This window comes from Apodemus sylvaticus, chromosome 17 (assembly GCF_947179515.1).
Source record: "Apodemus sylvaticus chromosome 17, mApoSyl1.1, whole genome shotgun sequence".
In the NCBI taxonomy this organism is placed as follows: domain Eukaryota; kingdom Metazoa; phylum Chordata; class Mammalia; order Rodentia; family Muridae; genus Apodemus; species Apodemus sylvaticus.
The window spans coordinates 49,383,095-49,399,741 of NC_067488.1; the positions used below are offsets into that span (position 1 = coordinate 49,383,095).

Sequence of the window (16,647 nt, forward strand, 5' to 3'; positions counted from 1 at the left end):
TACACAGAGAAGCCCAGTCTCAAAGAAAAAAGAAAGACACACATACATATTCCTGAGCCAGAGCTCCGTCTGTTCTCGCCTCAGCTCTGTAAGGCTCCAGTGAGCTGCTACATTTCAGATGGCTAATTGATCTGTCCTGTGTCACACAGCTAGTGACAGAGCGCAAGCTAGAAACCAGGTTTTCCTGTTCCAAACCTGATGGTACTTTTCTTCCACCTCAGCAGTGATGTTAGAGGCAATGCCAGGCATAACTAATGGCGCCCCCTTTTATAATCCCAGCACTCGGGAGGCAAGCTGATCTCTATGAGTTCGAGGCCAGCCCGGTCTACATAGTGAGTTCCAGAGCAGCCAGAGCTACATAGTGAGGACCTGTCTCAGGAGAAAAATAAAAAAGCGCAGCCTAGGCCTGGGGATGGAGCTTGGCTAGCAGAGAGCTCACAGCTATGCAGAGAGCCCTGGAGACTTTTCTCAGCACAGCATAAAAGAGCTGTGGTGGTGTTTGCCTGTAATCTCAGCACGCAGAAGATGGAGGCAGGAAGATCAGAAATTCAAGACCACTCTCAGCTGCCTAGGGTCTTGGTGGTGATATGAAACCCTGTGGGAGAAAGGAAAGGAGGGAGGAAGGGAGGGGAGAGAGAGAGAGAGAGAGAGAGAGAGAGAGAGAGGGAGGGAGGGAGGGAGAGAGGGAAGGATGGTTTTCTCATGCATTAGCTTTTGAGGTGGAAGAGAGAAATTCAAGGGATGCAGGACTTCCACTCCTACCCTTTCTCGCTGAGCCTCGGAAACCCCAGCCCCCAGCCCCAGTTCTCTCCTATGCATGCACAGCGCCCGCCCTCCGCTCACTGAGAGCTTCTCCTCGGTTGAAGTGGTGCAGCCGGAATTCACCGGCTACAGGCTGAAGCCCACGGGTCCCTCCTGCTCCTGCTCCTCTCTATTTCAGTAAAGACATTACCACCCACTCAGTCTCCCAGGCTAGAAACCCAAAGTTTTCCCAGAATCCCCTTCTCCCTCAGCTACCTAAATGGTTACAAAACCCAACCGCGGTTCCTTCCTCGAATCCTCCAAAATAGGTCTTTGCCTCTTCTTAGCTTGAACCCCATAGTCCCTTACCGGGTGGGCTATGCCCATCTCCCCCGTCCTTCCCCTGGCTTTACCCCACCCCCAGCTCCTCTTCAGAGCTCCTCCTTAACTCTCATTCTTACTGTTACTTCCTGGCTTTAAAATCTTTTATCAATCTGAAGATAAAAATCCACAATTTTCAACCATGAGCTGCATGGCCCTGTGCTTCTAACCTTCCCCAGCTAATAAAGCCCAGCTAGAGTGAAGACACCAAACTCCAAGAGTGTACCTCGGACCCGGTTCCTGGGTCCTCATAACTGGCCCAGTTAGCTCGTTGCGTTGCCTGGGGAGGTCTTCAGGCAATCTTTCCCATCTGCCTGCTGCTCTTCCTCCTGCCCTAGCATCTCCACCCATGAAAACAGTCTCAGCTACAAGAAAGAGAAGCAAAGAGTTAATATTCCTCCAAAGCCAGAAACAGGACAGGGGCGCTGAGGGGTGGGGGTGGGAGGGGAGGGAGCTGTTGGAAAGTGACTCCAGAGGCTTGGTGGTACCATCGAAGGTTTCCCAGTCTCCAATGCTGCCACCCTTGGGTAGAGTCACTGTCCTAGTCTAAGCCCACGTACTTTAGAAGCTTTCTAAGTAGAGATGGCAAATATTTTCAAGGGCATCTTGAAGATATATATCTTCATTGATTTCAGAAAAATATCTTTATGATTTTATATATATATATATATATATATATATATATATATATATATATATATATATATATATTCATGGATATATCCAAGTCTGCTGAGTGAGTGAATGACCAAGGCAGGCAACCACATGTGGATATCAGTCAAGGAGGGCCCTATAATAAGGAGACAGAAGAATTCTTGGTTTTGTTTATGATCTGAGGCTAAGTTTGTAAAGGACATGGCAAGTGCCTCTGTAGAGAGTGTCCCCCACCTCAAGTTCTCACTCTGTTGACCTGGAGCTCACTGCTGCCTCCCACTGACAGAAATCCTCCTGCCTCACCTTCTTGAGTGTTGAGATGACAGGCATGAGACACCATACCTGAACTGTCATCCCAAGTACCCAGAATCCCATTCCCACCATTTTCAAATTTCAAAGTGGGAATATGAAATATGAAGTGTTACAGTTTAGAAAGCTGGTCTCACTTAGACATCTAAGTTTTAATCTTCTTGTTTAAAAATAATTTTTTGGTCAGACATTGTTTTATACTTCTTTAACCGTAGTACTTGGTGGATAGAAGCAGGAAGATCAAGAGTTCAAAGCCAGCCGGCCAGTGGTGGTGCACGCCTTTAATCCCAGCGCTTGGGAGGCAGAGGCAGGTGGATTTCTGAGTTCAAGGCTAGTCTAGCTAGAGAGTGAGTTCTAGGACAGCCAGGGCTACACAGAGAAATGTCTTGAAAAACAATAAATAAATAAATAAATAAATAAATAAATAAATAAATAAATAAATAATAAATAAATAAAAAGAGTTCAAAGCTATCCTTCATAGCGAGTTCCAGGCCAGCTCAGGCTACACATGGACTTTTCTGAAAAAAAAACGACGAATGAATTTACCCATTGGCTGCTGATAAGACAGCTCAGTAGGTAACTTTGATCCCTGGGAGCCACAAAGCAGAAGGAGAGGAGTTACCAGAAGTTGTCCTCTGACCTCCATAGACGCGCTCTGGTGAAGAACTAAACTTCTGAGGAGGGATTCAGGGCAGTCTCTGAGGTCTGATGGGGTGTCCTGAGTGGGCGGCACAAGTGGAGAAAAATAATGGTGTAAAGGGAAGCCAAATTCTAGAGAAATAAACCATGGTGTTCCCTCCTTCCCACTAAGCCCCGGGGCGGTGTCCCATCCAGGTCCTTAGGCTTATTTTCCTTGGGCTCTGCAGCCCCTCCCTGCAGCTTGGTGCCCTCTCCTCAGAATCCTTTGTTCTTTTCTAGATACTAAGCAGCCAGGAGGAGTGGCTCAAGGCGGAGCTGGGAAGCCAAGAAGGATATGTGCCTAAGAATTTTATAGATATCGAGTTTCCTGAGTAAGTATTTCCAGCCTGCCAAGATGGGTCTACCCACACACGCTCCCCTTACTTTTTCAGTCGTCACTAAAATTATCTATGCATGCCCAAGGAACTGTCAGAAATGGCTGCCTGTGGAGATCTCCCTCGCCAGCCTCCAGGACCCTGCAGCGGAAGGCCAGGGTGGGAGGAAGATTTATTTGCATGCCATCACATTCCCTTCTGAAGTTTACACCATGTGCATGAATCGCCTATTTAATTATATATATATATATATAATATATATGTATATATATTATATATATATATATTATACACACACACACACACACACACGGGGAGAGGGGAAACTTGTTAAGCTCACCTATAATGAACACAGTTGCAGGATCTCCAAGAATCCCAAAGGGGGCACTGTTGGACATCACTCGTCAAAAGCCATTCTGGCAAAGTTCTTGACTGCCTGATGTGGCTTTCGGCCCTAAACAGGGATCCCAAACTGTATCAGCTTGCTCAGTCCAGAGGGTGGGTCCAGTGGGGGATTCCCTCCAGAAAGAGGAAATGAAACACAGATTGGGCTGTGTTTGTCTCAAGAATTGACCACAAGGGTTAGATAGAAATCTAATCTTGTCTCAGAGCCAGGGTCAAGCCCCAAAAGCATAGGCTTTGTAAGACACTCATAGAAGGATTGGTGACTCAGGCAGTTACCTTCTGTGACCCAGGAGAGACCACTGAGCCAACAGGTTGACCACTGACACCACCCCCTACCTCCCACCCACCCCCACCCCCACCGTGGGCCCTTAGCACTGCTAGGGGACCACTTGAGGCCAGTCAGTCTCCCACCTACCTCTCAGCTCTGCCACCTTCCTCCCAGTTGTATGGCGGGTGAGGGAACCCTGATCCCCTCCCCCACCCTCAGACCCATCCCCATTGGCCCAGCATCTCCCACAGCCACATTTGGATGCCAGTGGCCCCAGCAGAAGGAAACTCCCTGTACTCAGCTGACAAGCTCGCTGTAGTCAACACCTCCCCAGCCAAAGACACAAAAGAGAAACAAAACCACAAAACTGTTGCTCCTGGCTCCTTCCAGTTTTTCTTTCATTCCCTCAAAAGCATTCGCTTTTGCTCTTACCAACTCCTGTCTTCACACATACCCATCCTCTGAGGAACCCCCAGACTCCTGTCAACGAGGTCCCAGCCATCTACAGACTCTAGCCTTACTTCCTCAGCCACCACCTTGGCAGGATGGGACCTTCTTCCCAGGAGAACATACTCTGTGACCTCCACAAGGCCTCTTCTTCCGGCTCCTCCCCCTTGGTCCTCCCGTACCCTTAGCTTCTCCTCCCCAGGCTCCTTTGCTTCTGCCACCCCCTACACACACACACTCTCTCTCTCTCTCTCTCTCTCTCTCTCTCTCTCTTCTCCAGTAAACCTTTCTGATTACCATTTCACACACACACACACACACACTCTTCTCCAGTAAACCTTTCTTATTACCATTTTATTTTCCCCAGTGGTGGTGTGTATGATTATATGTGGCGACCAGAGGACACCATCCTGTGTCACCTGTAGGAACATCATTCACCTCTTTTGTGACAGGGTCTCTGCCTGGTCTATTACTTGCCAATATTTGGCTAGGCCAGCTAGCCAGTGAGCCTCAGGGATCTGCCTGCGTTGGTCTTCTCAGTCCTGGTTACAGGCACCCGTCTGTATAGCAGACTTTCAGTGAGTGCTGGTGATCGTGACAGTTCAGGTCGTCATGCTTTCAAAGCCATCTCCTCTGGCCATTTTAAATGACTTTCCTCCAGCAGCAGCATCCTGTCCACTCTGTTTCCATTTTCTCTCCTGGCTCACAGTCCCCTGGCCCGCCGTTGTTGATTATTCTGCTGTTATCGTGTGTCTCCTGGGCCACTTAGGATGTCAGTTTCCTGAGAGTGAAGGCACTTGTACCGCTCTGCTCACCACTATTTCCCTAGCACCAAGAAAATGGTCCCAGGTGTTCAAAGATGGTCAACAGAAGCCTTCAGACTCGACCAAGGTGTAATAAAAGGTTATCCCAGTGCTCGCAGTCATCAGAAGTAGGATCGGAAGTTCAAAGCCAGCCTCTAACATATAGCAAGCTTAAAGTCAGTCAGGGCTACATGAGGCCCTATCTTCCCAAACAAAAGTAATAGGTTGGGTGTGTGGTTGGTGCACACCATTGATTCCAGACACTTGGGAAGCAGGGGCAGCCAGATCTCTGTGACTCTGAGGCCAGCCTGGTCTACACAGTGAGTCCCAGGATATCCAGGGTTGTATAGAAATATCCTACTTCAAAGTAATTAACTAATTCAAATAAAAATAGAAACAAAAGATGTCAAATAAAGTAAAAAAATAACCTTGGAATGATAAGGAAGATTGAAACCCTGGTCTCCTGTGTCTGATACAAAATGTGTTGAAATTTTTGAAAGTATTTATTATTTATTTATTTTGGTTTTTCGAGACAGGGTTTCTCTGTGTAGCCCTGGCTGTCCTGGAACTCACTCTGTAGACCAGGCTGGCCTCGAACTCAGAAATCCACCTGCCTCTCCTTCCCAAGTACTGGGATTAAAGGCATGTGCCACCACTGCCAAGTTTTGGAAGTCAAAAATTTATAAATTAAAAAATAAACTTAAAAATTAAAAAAAAACCAACAACCAAAAATCCCATATTGTACTCTAGTCAGAGAAAGTAGCTTTTCTAAACGCCTCTGCCTTTCTAAAGGTCTCTGCTATTGCCTCTGCTGCAAACTTCCCTTTGAGCCATGGCTGCGGTGGTGCACACACCCGCCTATTCCTGTCACTGCTGTGCTTTCTCCATGTGGCAATCAGCTGTTCAGCCCTGTAGAGGTGTGGGACATCAAAAACCACAGGCTCCAGCCTGCTGCTGTGGCCCAGGTCTGGAGGAAGTGTCCCTCCTGTTATCTGAGTCTGGAGTCAAGGGTCTCAGATCCTGTGAAGCACAGAGGCCTGCCGTGCCTTGGTCCTGAAGGGACTTGAGCATTAATTAGCAGCAGTTAGAGCAGCCATCTAGAAGCAATGTGACAGGGTCCAACCTCTGCCAGCTGTGACAGAAACCCTCATTCTAGAGTAGAGAGGAGTTTGTGTTCTGGTGGAAGCTGCAGCCACTGTGTTTGACTTTTTTTTTGGAAGATCCCAGCCACTGCTGCCCTAACTGTATGTGCTCTGGGAAATTTGGTTTCTCTCTTGGTCTCTGTTTTCTCAGTAGAGGATCATTGGATCTGGATTCCTTTTTTTTTTTAAGGCAGATGACCTTGAAGTGCAGGGAACGGCTCACAGAAGAGTTAAAGAGGTTAGCTGCAGAGGTTAGAGCTGCTGAGCTCCAGGTGTTTGCAAGGCCAGGTGTTTCCTGGACACTCGGAGGTCTCTGCTGGGCACAACAGTGAAGCCCCCGAGGCTCCCATAAGCCCAAAGAGCCTGACCCAGTAGGCCGGAACTGTCCTGAATGCTCCAGGGAGAAAGGTTGCCGGCCACTGATGTCTCCGGAAGGGAATGTGTGCCCAGGCCTTGTCTAGCAGCCTGGCCTGGCGCCCTGCCTCCACGCCTGCAGCTGCCCTTTCCACCCATGCATTCCCCTCTCTCGGTGCCAGGTGACTTCATCCAACTGTGAGCCAATCCCATATGGCCCCATTGTGGTAGAGCAGCAAACTTCCACGATTCAGGTTTCCCCGAGCTAAAGGGAAACCTCTGGAGGGGTGCGAGGAAAGAGAGCACGTGCAGAACCATTGCCTCCCTGGAGGCTGTTAACTGGCTTTTCTTGGTTTTAGAATGCATGCCCCAAACCCTGACTCAGGGTCCTGGCCTCTGCCCTTGAGTCACCCCCTTTCCATGTCCCTCCTCCCTCCGCACCACCATCGCGTGGTGTCTCAAAGAACTCTTTCGTCCTGTCTTGGAATAGGTGGTTCCACGAAGGCCTCTCTCGACATCAAGCAGAAAACTTACTCATGGGCAAGGAAATTGGGTTCTTCATCATCAGGGCCAGCCAGAGCTCCCCAGGAGACTTCTCCATCTCTGTCAGGTACTGGCTACCCCTAAACCCACCTTGATCCTTCTCAGCCTGCTGAAGCTTGGAGATTTTACCTACTGATGGTGACACTTCTTTAACTCCTCGACTATTTCTTCCCCAGAGCATGTGTCCTCAACTCCTCCATACATCCGTCTCTGTTCAAAATTACTTGTGTAGAATGGTACATGCCTTTAATTCTAGCACTCAAGAGACAGAGCCAGGCTGATTTCTATAAGTTCAAGTCCAGCCTGATCAACATAGTGAGTTCCAGGACAGCCAGGGCTACATATTAAGAACCTGTTGAAGAAAAAGAAAAGCATGCATTTATTTTTCTGCTTCCCTGTCCTACCCCCTTTTCAGAAAGCAAGTTGATCTGCGTTAGTTATATGTGTGCTCTGAACAGAACCAGACACCCTGCAGACATCAAGAAGTATCTGTGGAAATAGGAGAGGAAGATCCCACTTGATTGCGGAAGTCTATATCTTAACCTTTTCTGTTTGTGTCACTAGATCTAGGGCTGAAGAAAGGCTAGAGAAAAGCAGAAATCCCAAGCTGCTGCTGGACACAGTTGCTCTTCCACAGGCAAGGCCATGGCAAAGCAAAACTGAAAGGTTTTAGATAGTGATGAGGGAGGCCCCTAGTGAGGGGGATCAGAAAGAACTTTGGCCCTGTAACCCTTGTGCCGCACCTTACAGGAAGTGACTCAGTCCAGGCAGGGACATGACACAGACCTAAACTGAGAAACCCCAGCTCTCTGCATGCAGTGTGTGTGGTCAACATGTCAAAGACTGCAAGTCAGACTTGGTGAGCGCGTAATGCAAGAAATACAGATCTTAGCAGTGGAGGCCAGAGCCTTCACAGGACACACACCCCTGCCCTGTGAATTGACAGGTGACACTACCCTGCCTTAGCTGATAGGTTTCTAAAGGTGTGAGGCTTTATTGCTTACAGTGCTGAAGTCTAATCTCTGGTGATAAACTGGCTGCTTTGTTATTTAGACAGAGAGGAACTTTTAAAGCTTAGGCAGGAAGGCCTAGTAAACCGTTTGCCAGTTGTCTCGAGGCTTGTGTACCTCAGAGTGTGCTTGCAAATACCTTTGTCTCCTTAATGTCACCAACTTGACATCTTGCTAAAACAAAAAGAACACATATAAGTATTTAGTGTGTGTGTGTGTGTGTGTGTGTGTGTTATCTATGTGGTGGCTGGAGCACATATATGCACATGTGGAGGTTGGAAGATATGTTTAGGGAATTGAGGCTCTTCTTCTACCATGTGGGTCCCAGAGACTTAACTCGGGGCATTATACTGGGTAGACACTTTACCCAGTGTCTTAGTCACTGTTCTGTTGCTGTGAAAAGACACCATGACCAAGGCAACTCTCATCAACAGAAGCATGTAATTGGGGGCTTGCTTCCAGTTTCAGAAAGTGAGTCCATTATCATCCTGATGGGAAGCATGGCCACGAGAGGCAGATATGGTGCTGAAGAAGTAGTTGAGAGCTACATCCTGATCTGCTGGCCAAGACAGAGAGGTGGGGGAGAGGGAAGGAGAGATACCCCAAGTGGCACACTTCCTCCAACAAGACTCTTAACCCTTTCAAATAGTGCCATTCACTGGTGACGGAACCTATTAGGACTATTCTTAGTCAAACCATCACACTTCCTGAGCCATATCACTCAATTCTCTTAATTCTCTTTAACTAAAACTTCATATCTTGGGCAGTCATAAATATTAGCTCAAGCCAATATTAATATCTCAAATTCTAAATGCCTTATATCTTTATTAGGGAAAATTTGGTCTATTAATAAACCAACCAACCCTATTTTAATTTTATGTTTTCCTTTTTTTGGTAAAATTGTGTGTGTGTGTGTGTGTGTGTGTGTGTGTGTGTGTGTGTGTATGTGTGTGTGTGGTGAATTTTGCATGTATGTCTGCATAGCATGTATATAAAATGCATGTGGAAGCCAGAAGAGGGCATTTGATCTCCTGAAATTGGAATTACAGATGGTTATCAGCTACCATATGGATGCTGGGTATCCAACCCCAGCTTTCTGGAACAGCAGCCTGTACTCCTAACTACTAAACCAATTCTCCAGCCCCAATCAAACTTGTTTTTAAGGGCCTTATTCACAAACTGCACTGGGCCATTTGCTAGACTGAAGTGTCCTTCGATTTTCAGAACCTTGACCTTGACTTTTTCAGCTAGGAATTATGGGTCATATTCCTTGACTGACATGAATCGTATACAATGCTTAGCCTAGACGTCTGCCAGAGTCTTGCCTGGTATTGAGACAAGGCAACTTCTTGTGATCATTATAGTACTTTCCACGCTACCTTTTGAAAACATGCACTATACAACCCAAAGCAAAACCACTTTTATATATTCTTACAAATACTGTCTGGCATGGACACAAAGGGGTAAGAGCCCATGATGGCTCTCTTGCTTAGCCTTTTAGATGCTAGCCTTTCAGATCTAGAGACTTGAGTCACATCCCTTTCTTTACCCTCCTCAATACCAGTAGATCATCCTACATTGTAGACACAGATGTCATACAGCAACATGATGTCCATTGTGATTGTTGAGAGGGACTGGTGAATAATTATTATATACAAGAAATACTTTCTCCTCTGTGAGTTGGGACGCTGTATCTTGAAGAAATACCACTGTTAGTGTCCAAACTCCTGGAGAAGACTAGCAGTGATGGCCATGTGTCAGTTTCTACCCCAAATCAGTTGGGCAAGAAGTGACTGTCTAACCTTTGGCTTCTCTAGGCTATGAACAGAACCCAGATTAAAGATAAGAATAAAGGCCAGAATCCCTACTCCCTCCAAACACAACCCCCCTGAAATTATCCCTAGGAATCCCCTACTAACCTTCAGAGGAATCTCTACTCCCCAAAGCCATTTACTTCTTGACCTTTCTGCTGGAACCAGCCACTGACAGCACCAATGCTCACGCAGCTTCCACGCCCAAACACAAAACAAAACTTGGAGAAACAAAACTAGACTTGATAGCCAAGACAGAATGACTTAGCCATGGAGAAAGACCAGAGCTGAGAGTAAAATCTACCCCCTTATTTCAGATGGCTAATCCGATTTCTGCAGACCCCATACAGATTGAGCCTGACTACCTGAGATCCTGACTGGTAGCAAAAGGCATGTATCTAAATGCAGTCAGGGTAATTACCCAGCCCAGCAGGAATCAGGCAGGGTGTTCTCCTTCAGGTTTGCTGCCTAGTGACCTTGACTAAGCCCTTGGGCCTCTCTCAGTCTCCGTATCCTCTCCTGTCAACCACAAAAGGCCAAACTATCCTCAAAGTCTTTTCCAGTTAAAATCTACAACTCTGTATAATGTGTTTCCTCCCAAAGTACAGAACGATTTACAGTCTTATTTATACAAAGCATAAACTAAGACCAGATCAAGATAGCCTCATTGTATAGAGAAAAAAACAGTGATTAATTCCTTAGAGGAAAGGGTAGCTTCTTGCCAGCCAGCTCAGCTCTAGATTTAAATGAGATGGGTCAAGACATTTCTAATAGCAGGGTCTTTAAAAAAATGTTCTCTTCTGCCAATCCTTAGCAGAAGACAGAATCTGATCTTGCCCTCTTTCAAATAAACATTATGAAGGTCTCTGATTGCTTACTCTTTACTGGGAACAGATCTGGAGAGATGGCTCAGTGGTTAAGAGCATAGAGCCCTGGCAAAAGATCCCAACACCCACACCAGGGAGCTAACAACCTATAACTCCAGCTCCAAGAGATCCAAGTTCCAACTTCCACAGGCACCTGCACTCACGTGGCATATGTTCACACAGATATACACATTTAGAACATTTTCCTTTTCTTGACCTACCTTTTTCTACATTTATTTATTTAGTGTGTGTGTGTGTGTGTGTGTGTGTGTGTGTGTGTGTGTGTGTGTGTGATAGAACAACTTAGAGGAGTTGATTCTTTCCTTCCACCATGTGGGTTCTGTGGATCAAACTGAGGTTATTAGATTTAACAAATGCTTTCTACCAGCTAAGTCATTTCTCGAGCCCTCCCCCCCCCTTTTTAATTTAAAATGTTGGTCCAGCACCCAAGACAGATTCCAGTTCATCTGATCATCTTCTGTTGATGGATCCCACGAACCTGCTACTAGAGCATGGTTCGGGTTGCCTGTATCTAGATCATCTGCTGCTGTAGAATGAGCAACTCCTCTGTGGCATGACAGGGCCACGGGCCTCCTGAACTCTCCGCAGCTATGAGTACCTACACGAGGCCTACCCAAGATGGAGTAATCATGTTCCATCATGAAATGGGGAGAAGATCATAAGGTTATGAATGCAGTTAATAGAGGATGAAGGAAAGAAACACTCTCGTCAGTGGCGTAGTTGCTTGTATGTTGTCCGTGGTACCATAAGTATCTCTAATTTAACTCCTTGGTTGACAGACAGACTACAGTGGAATCATCACTTCGTTCTGTCATTGGTGCCCTATCTGGGTGGAACAGATCTTTGCTTATGTCACTCCCCGGCCCCAAGAAATGATCATACAGTGCCTGTCCAAACAGAACTTTACTATCCTTGGGTGCAAACAGCACCCCCAGCAGGGGCAAGGTCACCACGTAACATGCGACTTGAGTTTGCTTGATCTCCAGGCACGAGGACGATGTTCAGCACTTCAAAGTCATGAGAGACACCAAGGGCAATTACTTCCTGTGGACCGAGAAGTTCCCATCCCTGAATAAGCTGGTGGACTACTACCGGACAACATCCATCTCCAAACAGAAGCAGATCTTCCTTCGGGATGGCACCCAAGATCAGGTATACCTTAGGTTCAGATAAACTCCAGGCCAGAGATTTTAGGTAGCCTGAATTCCTGTGTAAAACACACACACACACACACACACACACACACACACACACACACACACACAGAAAAAGAAAAGAAAAAGGTATCTTGATCCAGCTGAGAGCTGATCCCAGCAGTCAGATCTCAGGTTTAATCCGAGCTGAACACTTCCTAACACTTCCTAGCTGTGTGGCTTTAGAAAGCTCTCAGATCCTGTTTCCTCGTCCTTTAAGACAGCATAAACAAGGTGCTCAGAGGTTTGTGAGCCTAAGAATCTGATGTCTCCCAATCTCTTCCATCACCCCTAAACACGTTACAAATGACTATAAATGTTAGCTCACATTGGGGTGCTGTCGTCTAGTTCTTTGTGGGTCTTGCCTGAGTGTTCTCAGCTCAGGTCTGGGACTGCTCAAGGGTCAGGACAACAGTAGTACTAGAGAGTAGCCCAGGGGCCAGGACTAAAGCACCAGGCAGTTTCCTGATGGCCTCGAGGAGTACAGGGACTGCGTAGGTTTAACCCTGACTTCATTCCTAACTACCCGTGTCACCTAATCAAGTTCAGAAAACTTTCTGAGGCCTGCAGAGGTGACTCAAGAACACTTGCTGCTCTTCCAGAGGATCTGAGTTTAATTCCCAGCCTCGTGTCCCATGGCTCACAATCCAGCGCCCCTCCCCCTTCAGGTCTCCTTGGGCATCGGCATACATATAGAATACATATACAGAGACATGTACCACAAATAAATAACTTTCTGAAGCTGGGTAGGGTGATATATGACTGTAGCCAGCACTCGAAGAGGAGGAGGAAGCAAGCAGATTGCAAGTTCAAGACCAGCCTGGGCTACATATCAAACTGTGGCAAGCTAGACACTGCTGCTAGATAGATAGATATAAATAAATAAATAACCAATCAATCAATCAAACAGCATACAAACAAAAAAGATGCTTTCTGGGTATATGTTTTCTCTTCGTAGCATGAAAAGCACCATTGCAGTGCTCTCGCTGGGCCCTTGTAAAGACTAAAGGTGTAGTCACAGGCTCGGCAGCAGATTCTGGTCCACAGCAGGCAGGCAGCAAAGAAGTTACCACCAGGAAATCCACACACATATGTGCGTGCACATGCAAAGTGCAAACTATTTTTCAAAGAAAAGACCATAGGTACGACCGAGGAGGAGCATTGAGTGGCTGAGCTGGAATCCCAGGAATAGGTGGTTTGAAAGGGTCACGTGTGCTTTGGGGCACTAAGCACGCCCTTCCAAGTCACCAGCTGTTCCCAAGGCTGGGGTGCTAGAGTCATCTGAGAGGAGGGTGTTCCCCACCAGAGCACACAGAAGTTCAGGAAAGAAAATAAAATAAAGGTCAGTGGAGATCTTGTGGGTTATTGTAACCAGGAAACAGACAGAAGTATTAACTTAGTAGGATGCGGCGCTCAGAGATAAGAAAGGCAGTAGAAAGTTTTGGTGAAACTGGATTAAATGAGTTAAATATTTGTACAGTGCTAGCATTTATGGAGAGCAAGGCTCCATGTAATTGTTAAATAAAAATAACAATAAAGTATTTCTGACCCAGGAGCTGTGACAGTACGAAGCAGAGAGGCCTTGTTTCTTCCTGGCACAGGGGGCACCAGGTCTGGCTTCCAGGGCTCTGCCAGAATGTTGTTTTCTAGGGCCACTCTCACCGGGCTGCAAATGACAGCTCCAGATGAGTAGCAATGTCCGGAGGGTGGGATGTCGGTGACGACATGTGGATTAGCTGTCACGTGATCTTGGTTGGCCTTTGCTTTCTCTTCTGAACAACTGTGTGCACTCGGGATGGGCACTCTCTCCTTTTCAAACCACCTATTTCTGTCTGTCACATAGAATATTTAAGCTTGATTACGGAGAGAAAAACAAACCCAGTAGGAATGGATTGAGCAGACACTGCATGGAAACAGATTGTCAACCAGAGGCCTGAACTGAACTGAATTGGGGAAGGCTTCAGTATTCGGAGGCCATTTTTGATAGCTTGGAGGTCTAAACCTTTGATTTTCTTTAAGCCCTGCCACACAACCACACAGTTACTGCCAGAAGAGAGACAGGAACGGGAAATCTAGGAGAAGGATGAATCTAGATCTCCTGTTTTCCCCAGGGTCACCGGGGCAACAGCCTGGACAGGAGGTCCCAGGGGGGACCTCACCCAAGTGGAACCGTAGGAGACGACATCCGACCTTTGGTGAACCGGAAGCTGTCAGACCACCTTCCTCTGGGTCCCCAGCAGTACCACCCGCACCAACAGCCGCCCCCCCAGTTCCCACCAGGGCCGCAGCCCCCTTCACAGCAGCGCTATCTGCAGCATTTCCACCAGGTATTTGAGGAGAGAGAAGGGATGAGGGCAAAGAGTGAAGGTTGATATAGAGAGCTCCAAGTTCACGAAGAGACGCTGTCTCCAAACAAGGCAGATGGGGGAGAGAGAAAGATACTGACTTCCGGTGCCCAACTCCCCACACAAGCGCGCGTGCGCGCACACACACACACACACACACACACACACACACACACACACGACTAATTCTCCCGTCAGCAGAATTTCAATTCCTGCCCCTTAACCTGTAAAAAGAAAAACGGATTAACACCTACCGCAGCCCTGATTGTTTATCTACCCTAGCCTGTTCCAGAAGGGAATTGCAAGCGGCTTGTGGAGATGGACGCTACAATAAAGACAACATTGGTCTACATTCCTCCACAGGGCACACAGTCCTTTGTGAGCTGCCCGTATCTACTTTCCCAGGCCCATATCCTGCTACCAGCCCCCACTGCTGTGCAAACTCAGTCCAGCAAACAGCACCACACCTTGTCCTGGACATGGCTCGGAGCACTTTGTCTCTTTACCGGCTTTTTAAAAGTTGTTCTGTCTGCCTGATGAGTCTCTCCTGGCCCATCCTGCTTCCCCTTCAAGCTGCAGCACAGGCACACCTCCTCCCGGATGCCTTCCATGATCTACCCAGACACACCTGGACACTTTTCCACCAGCTCATTTAGCACATCACTGTGTATGGTTCTTCCACCAAACCAGTAAATGTTCCTGACTTTTTATTTGTAAATGGGAAAAGAACCATACAAGCTAGGTATGGCAACACATGCCCGTAATCCCGGCATTTAGGAGACTGAAGCAGGAGAATTAAAAGCCCAACTCTAGCCTGGGCTACATAGTAAGTACAAGATCCACCTGAGCTACACAGCAAGACCCTGTCTTAAGATTAAAAGAAAAAAAAATAGGGGGCTGGAGAGATGGCTCAGCGGTTAAGAACATTGACTGCTCTTCCAGAGGTCCTGAGTTCAAATCCCAGCAACCACATGGTGACTCACAACCCTCTGTAATGAGATCTGACGCCCTTTGTTGGTGTGTCTGAAGACAGCCACAGTGTACTCACATATAATAATAAATCTTTGGGCCAGAGCAAGGGGGGCAGGAGCAAGCAGAGGTCCTGAGTTCAATTTCCAGCAACTACATTATGCTCACAACCATCTGTACAGCTACATTCATATACATAAAATAAATAAATAAATCTTTTTTTAAAAAAGGGGCTGGAGAGATGGCTTACTAGATAAAGTGTTTGCTAGGCAAACAAGAGGGCCAGAAATCAGATTTGCAGCACCCGCATCCAAGCTAGTAGAGAGAGTACATTTTTAACCTCACTCCTGAGGTGAAAGGCAGGTCCCAGGAACTCATTGGCAAACAAGTCTAGCTGAATCAGTGAGTTCCAGGTTCAGAAACATCCCTTCAAATGGATAAAGAGTGACAGAGGATGACCCCATGTCACCCTCAGGCCTCTACATGCACACACACTCACACACACACACACACACAAATACACACACATATACATCACAAATGATGATGACTATGATGATGATTGATTGATTGATTGATTGATTGCAATCTTGGGGCCTGGGTACATAAGACTCTCCAAATTACTGCTATTTCATTGAATAAATGGAGGCTATCACCTTTGCCTTCAGAGTCTAAGATCCTTTCAAATCCCCTCCTGTGCCTTTTTCAAGATGAAGGCTGATGATGGTCAGTCAGCAAGTCTTCTCGGGTGTTATTTCTGTGGACGGCACCCCAAGCAAGGCACAGGGTTGGGGTGGTCTGTGAGAGTCACCCCTACTGGTCATGCAGCGGCCCTCTCTTACACGTCTCTAGGACCGTCGTGGAGGCAGCCTGGACATAAACGACGGACACTGTGGCATTAGCAGTGAAGTGAACGCCACCCTGATGCACCGGAGACACACAGACCCCGTACAGCTCCAGGCAGCAGGGGTGAGTGAGCAGAGAGTGCGAGGAGGGTTGTCCAGGCTGCTGTTTTCCAACTATTGAACTTTCACCCTCTTCTCAGTCTTCTGGCAGCAGGGGGTGGGTGAGGCTTATCCACGCCATCTTGGTCACGTGGTCTTGGGACCTGATCAGTGGGGGGGCACTTACCTAACATATATGCAGTCCCAGCTTCCATCCCCTGTACCACAAAAGCAGAACAAAAACCATATCCAGAGCAAAGGTATTATGTTCCAGGAACTTAGTGCCTGGGGCTGTGCATGCGAGGTCTGCTTTGGATTGCTGCAAGGTCAACCTTTAGGAAGGGCTTGGAGGACTCAGAATAGACCTAGAAGCTCACGGTTCCTCTGTGTAACAGTTTTGCCACAGACCAGTCTGCTGAGCTCATCGG

General features: G+C 47.2%; 1 protein-coding gene across 2 annotated transcripts in view; it reads left to right on the forward strand.

Moving 5' to 3' along the window:
* Grap2 (GRB2 related adaptor protein 2) overlaps positions 1-16,647 on the forward strand; it is a 77,249-nt gene that overhangs the window by 56,780 nt on the left and 3,822 nt on the right. The window contains exons 3-7 of one of the 2 annotated variants that reach the window (XM_052161582.1): positions 3,004-3,095; positions 7,008-7,127; positions 11,755-11,920; positions 14,073-14,288; positions 16,128-16,244. In XM_052161582.1, coding sequence (XP_052017542.1) covers positions 3,004-3,095; positions 7,008-7,127; positions 11,755-11,920; positions 14,073-14,288; positions 16,128-16,244 — 711 coding nt within the window. Of the gene's footprint in view, positions 1-3,003; positions 3,096-7,007; positions 7,128-11,754; positions 11,921-14,072; positions 14,289-14,669; positions 15,936-16,127; positions 16,245-16,647 lie in introns of those variants that run through there. The other variant, XM_052161584.1, reaches the window with a different exon arrangement.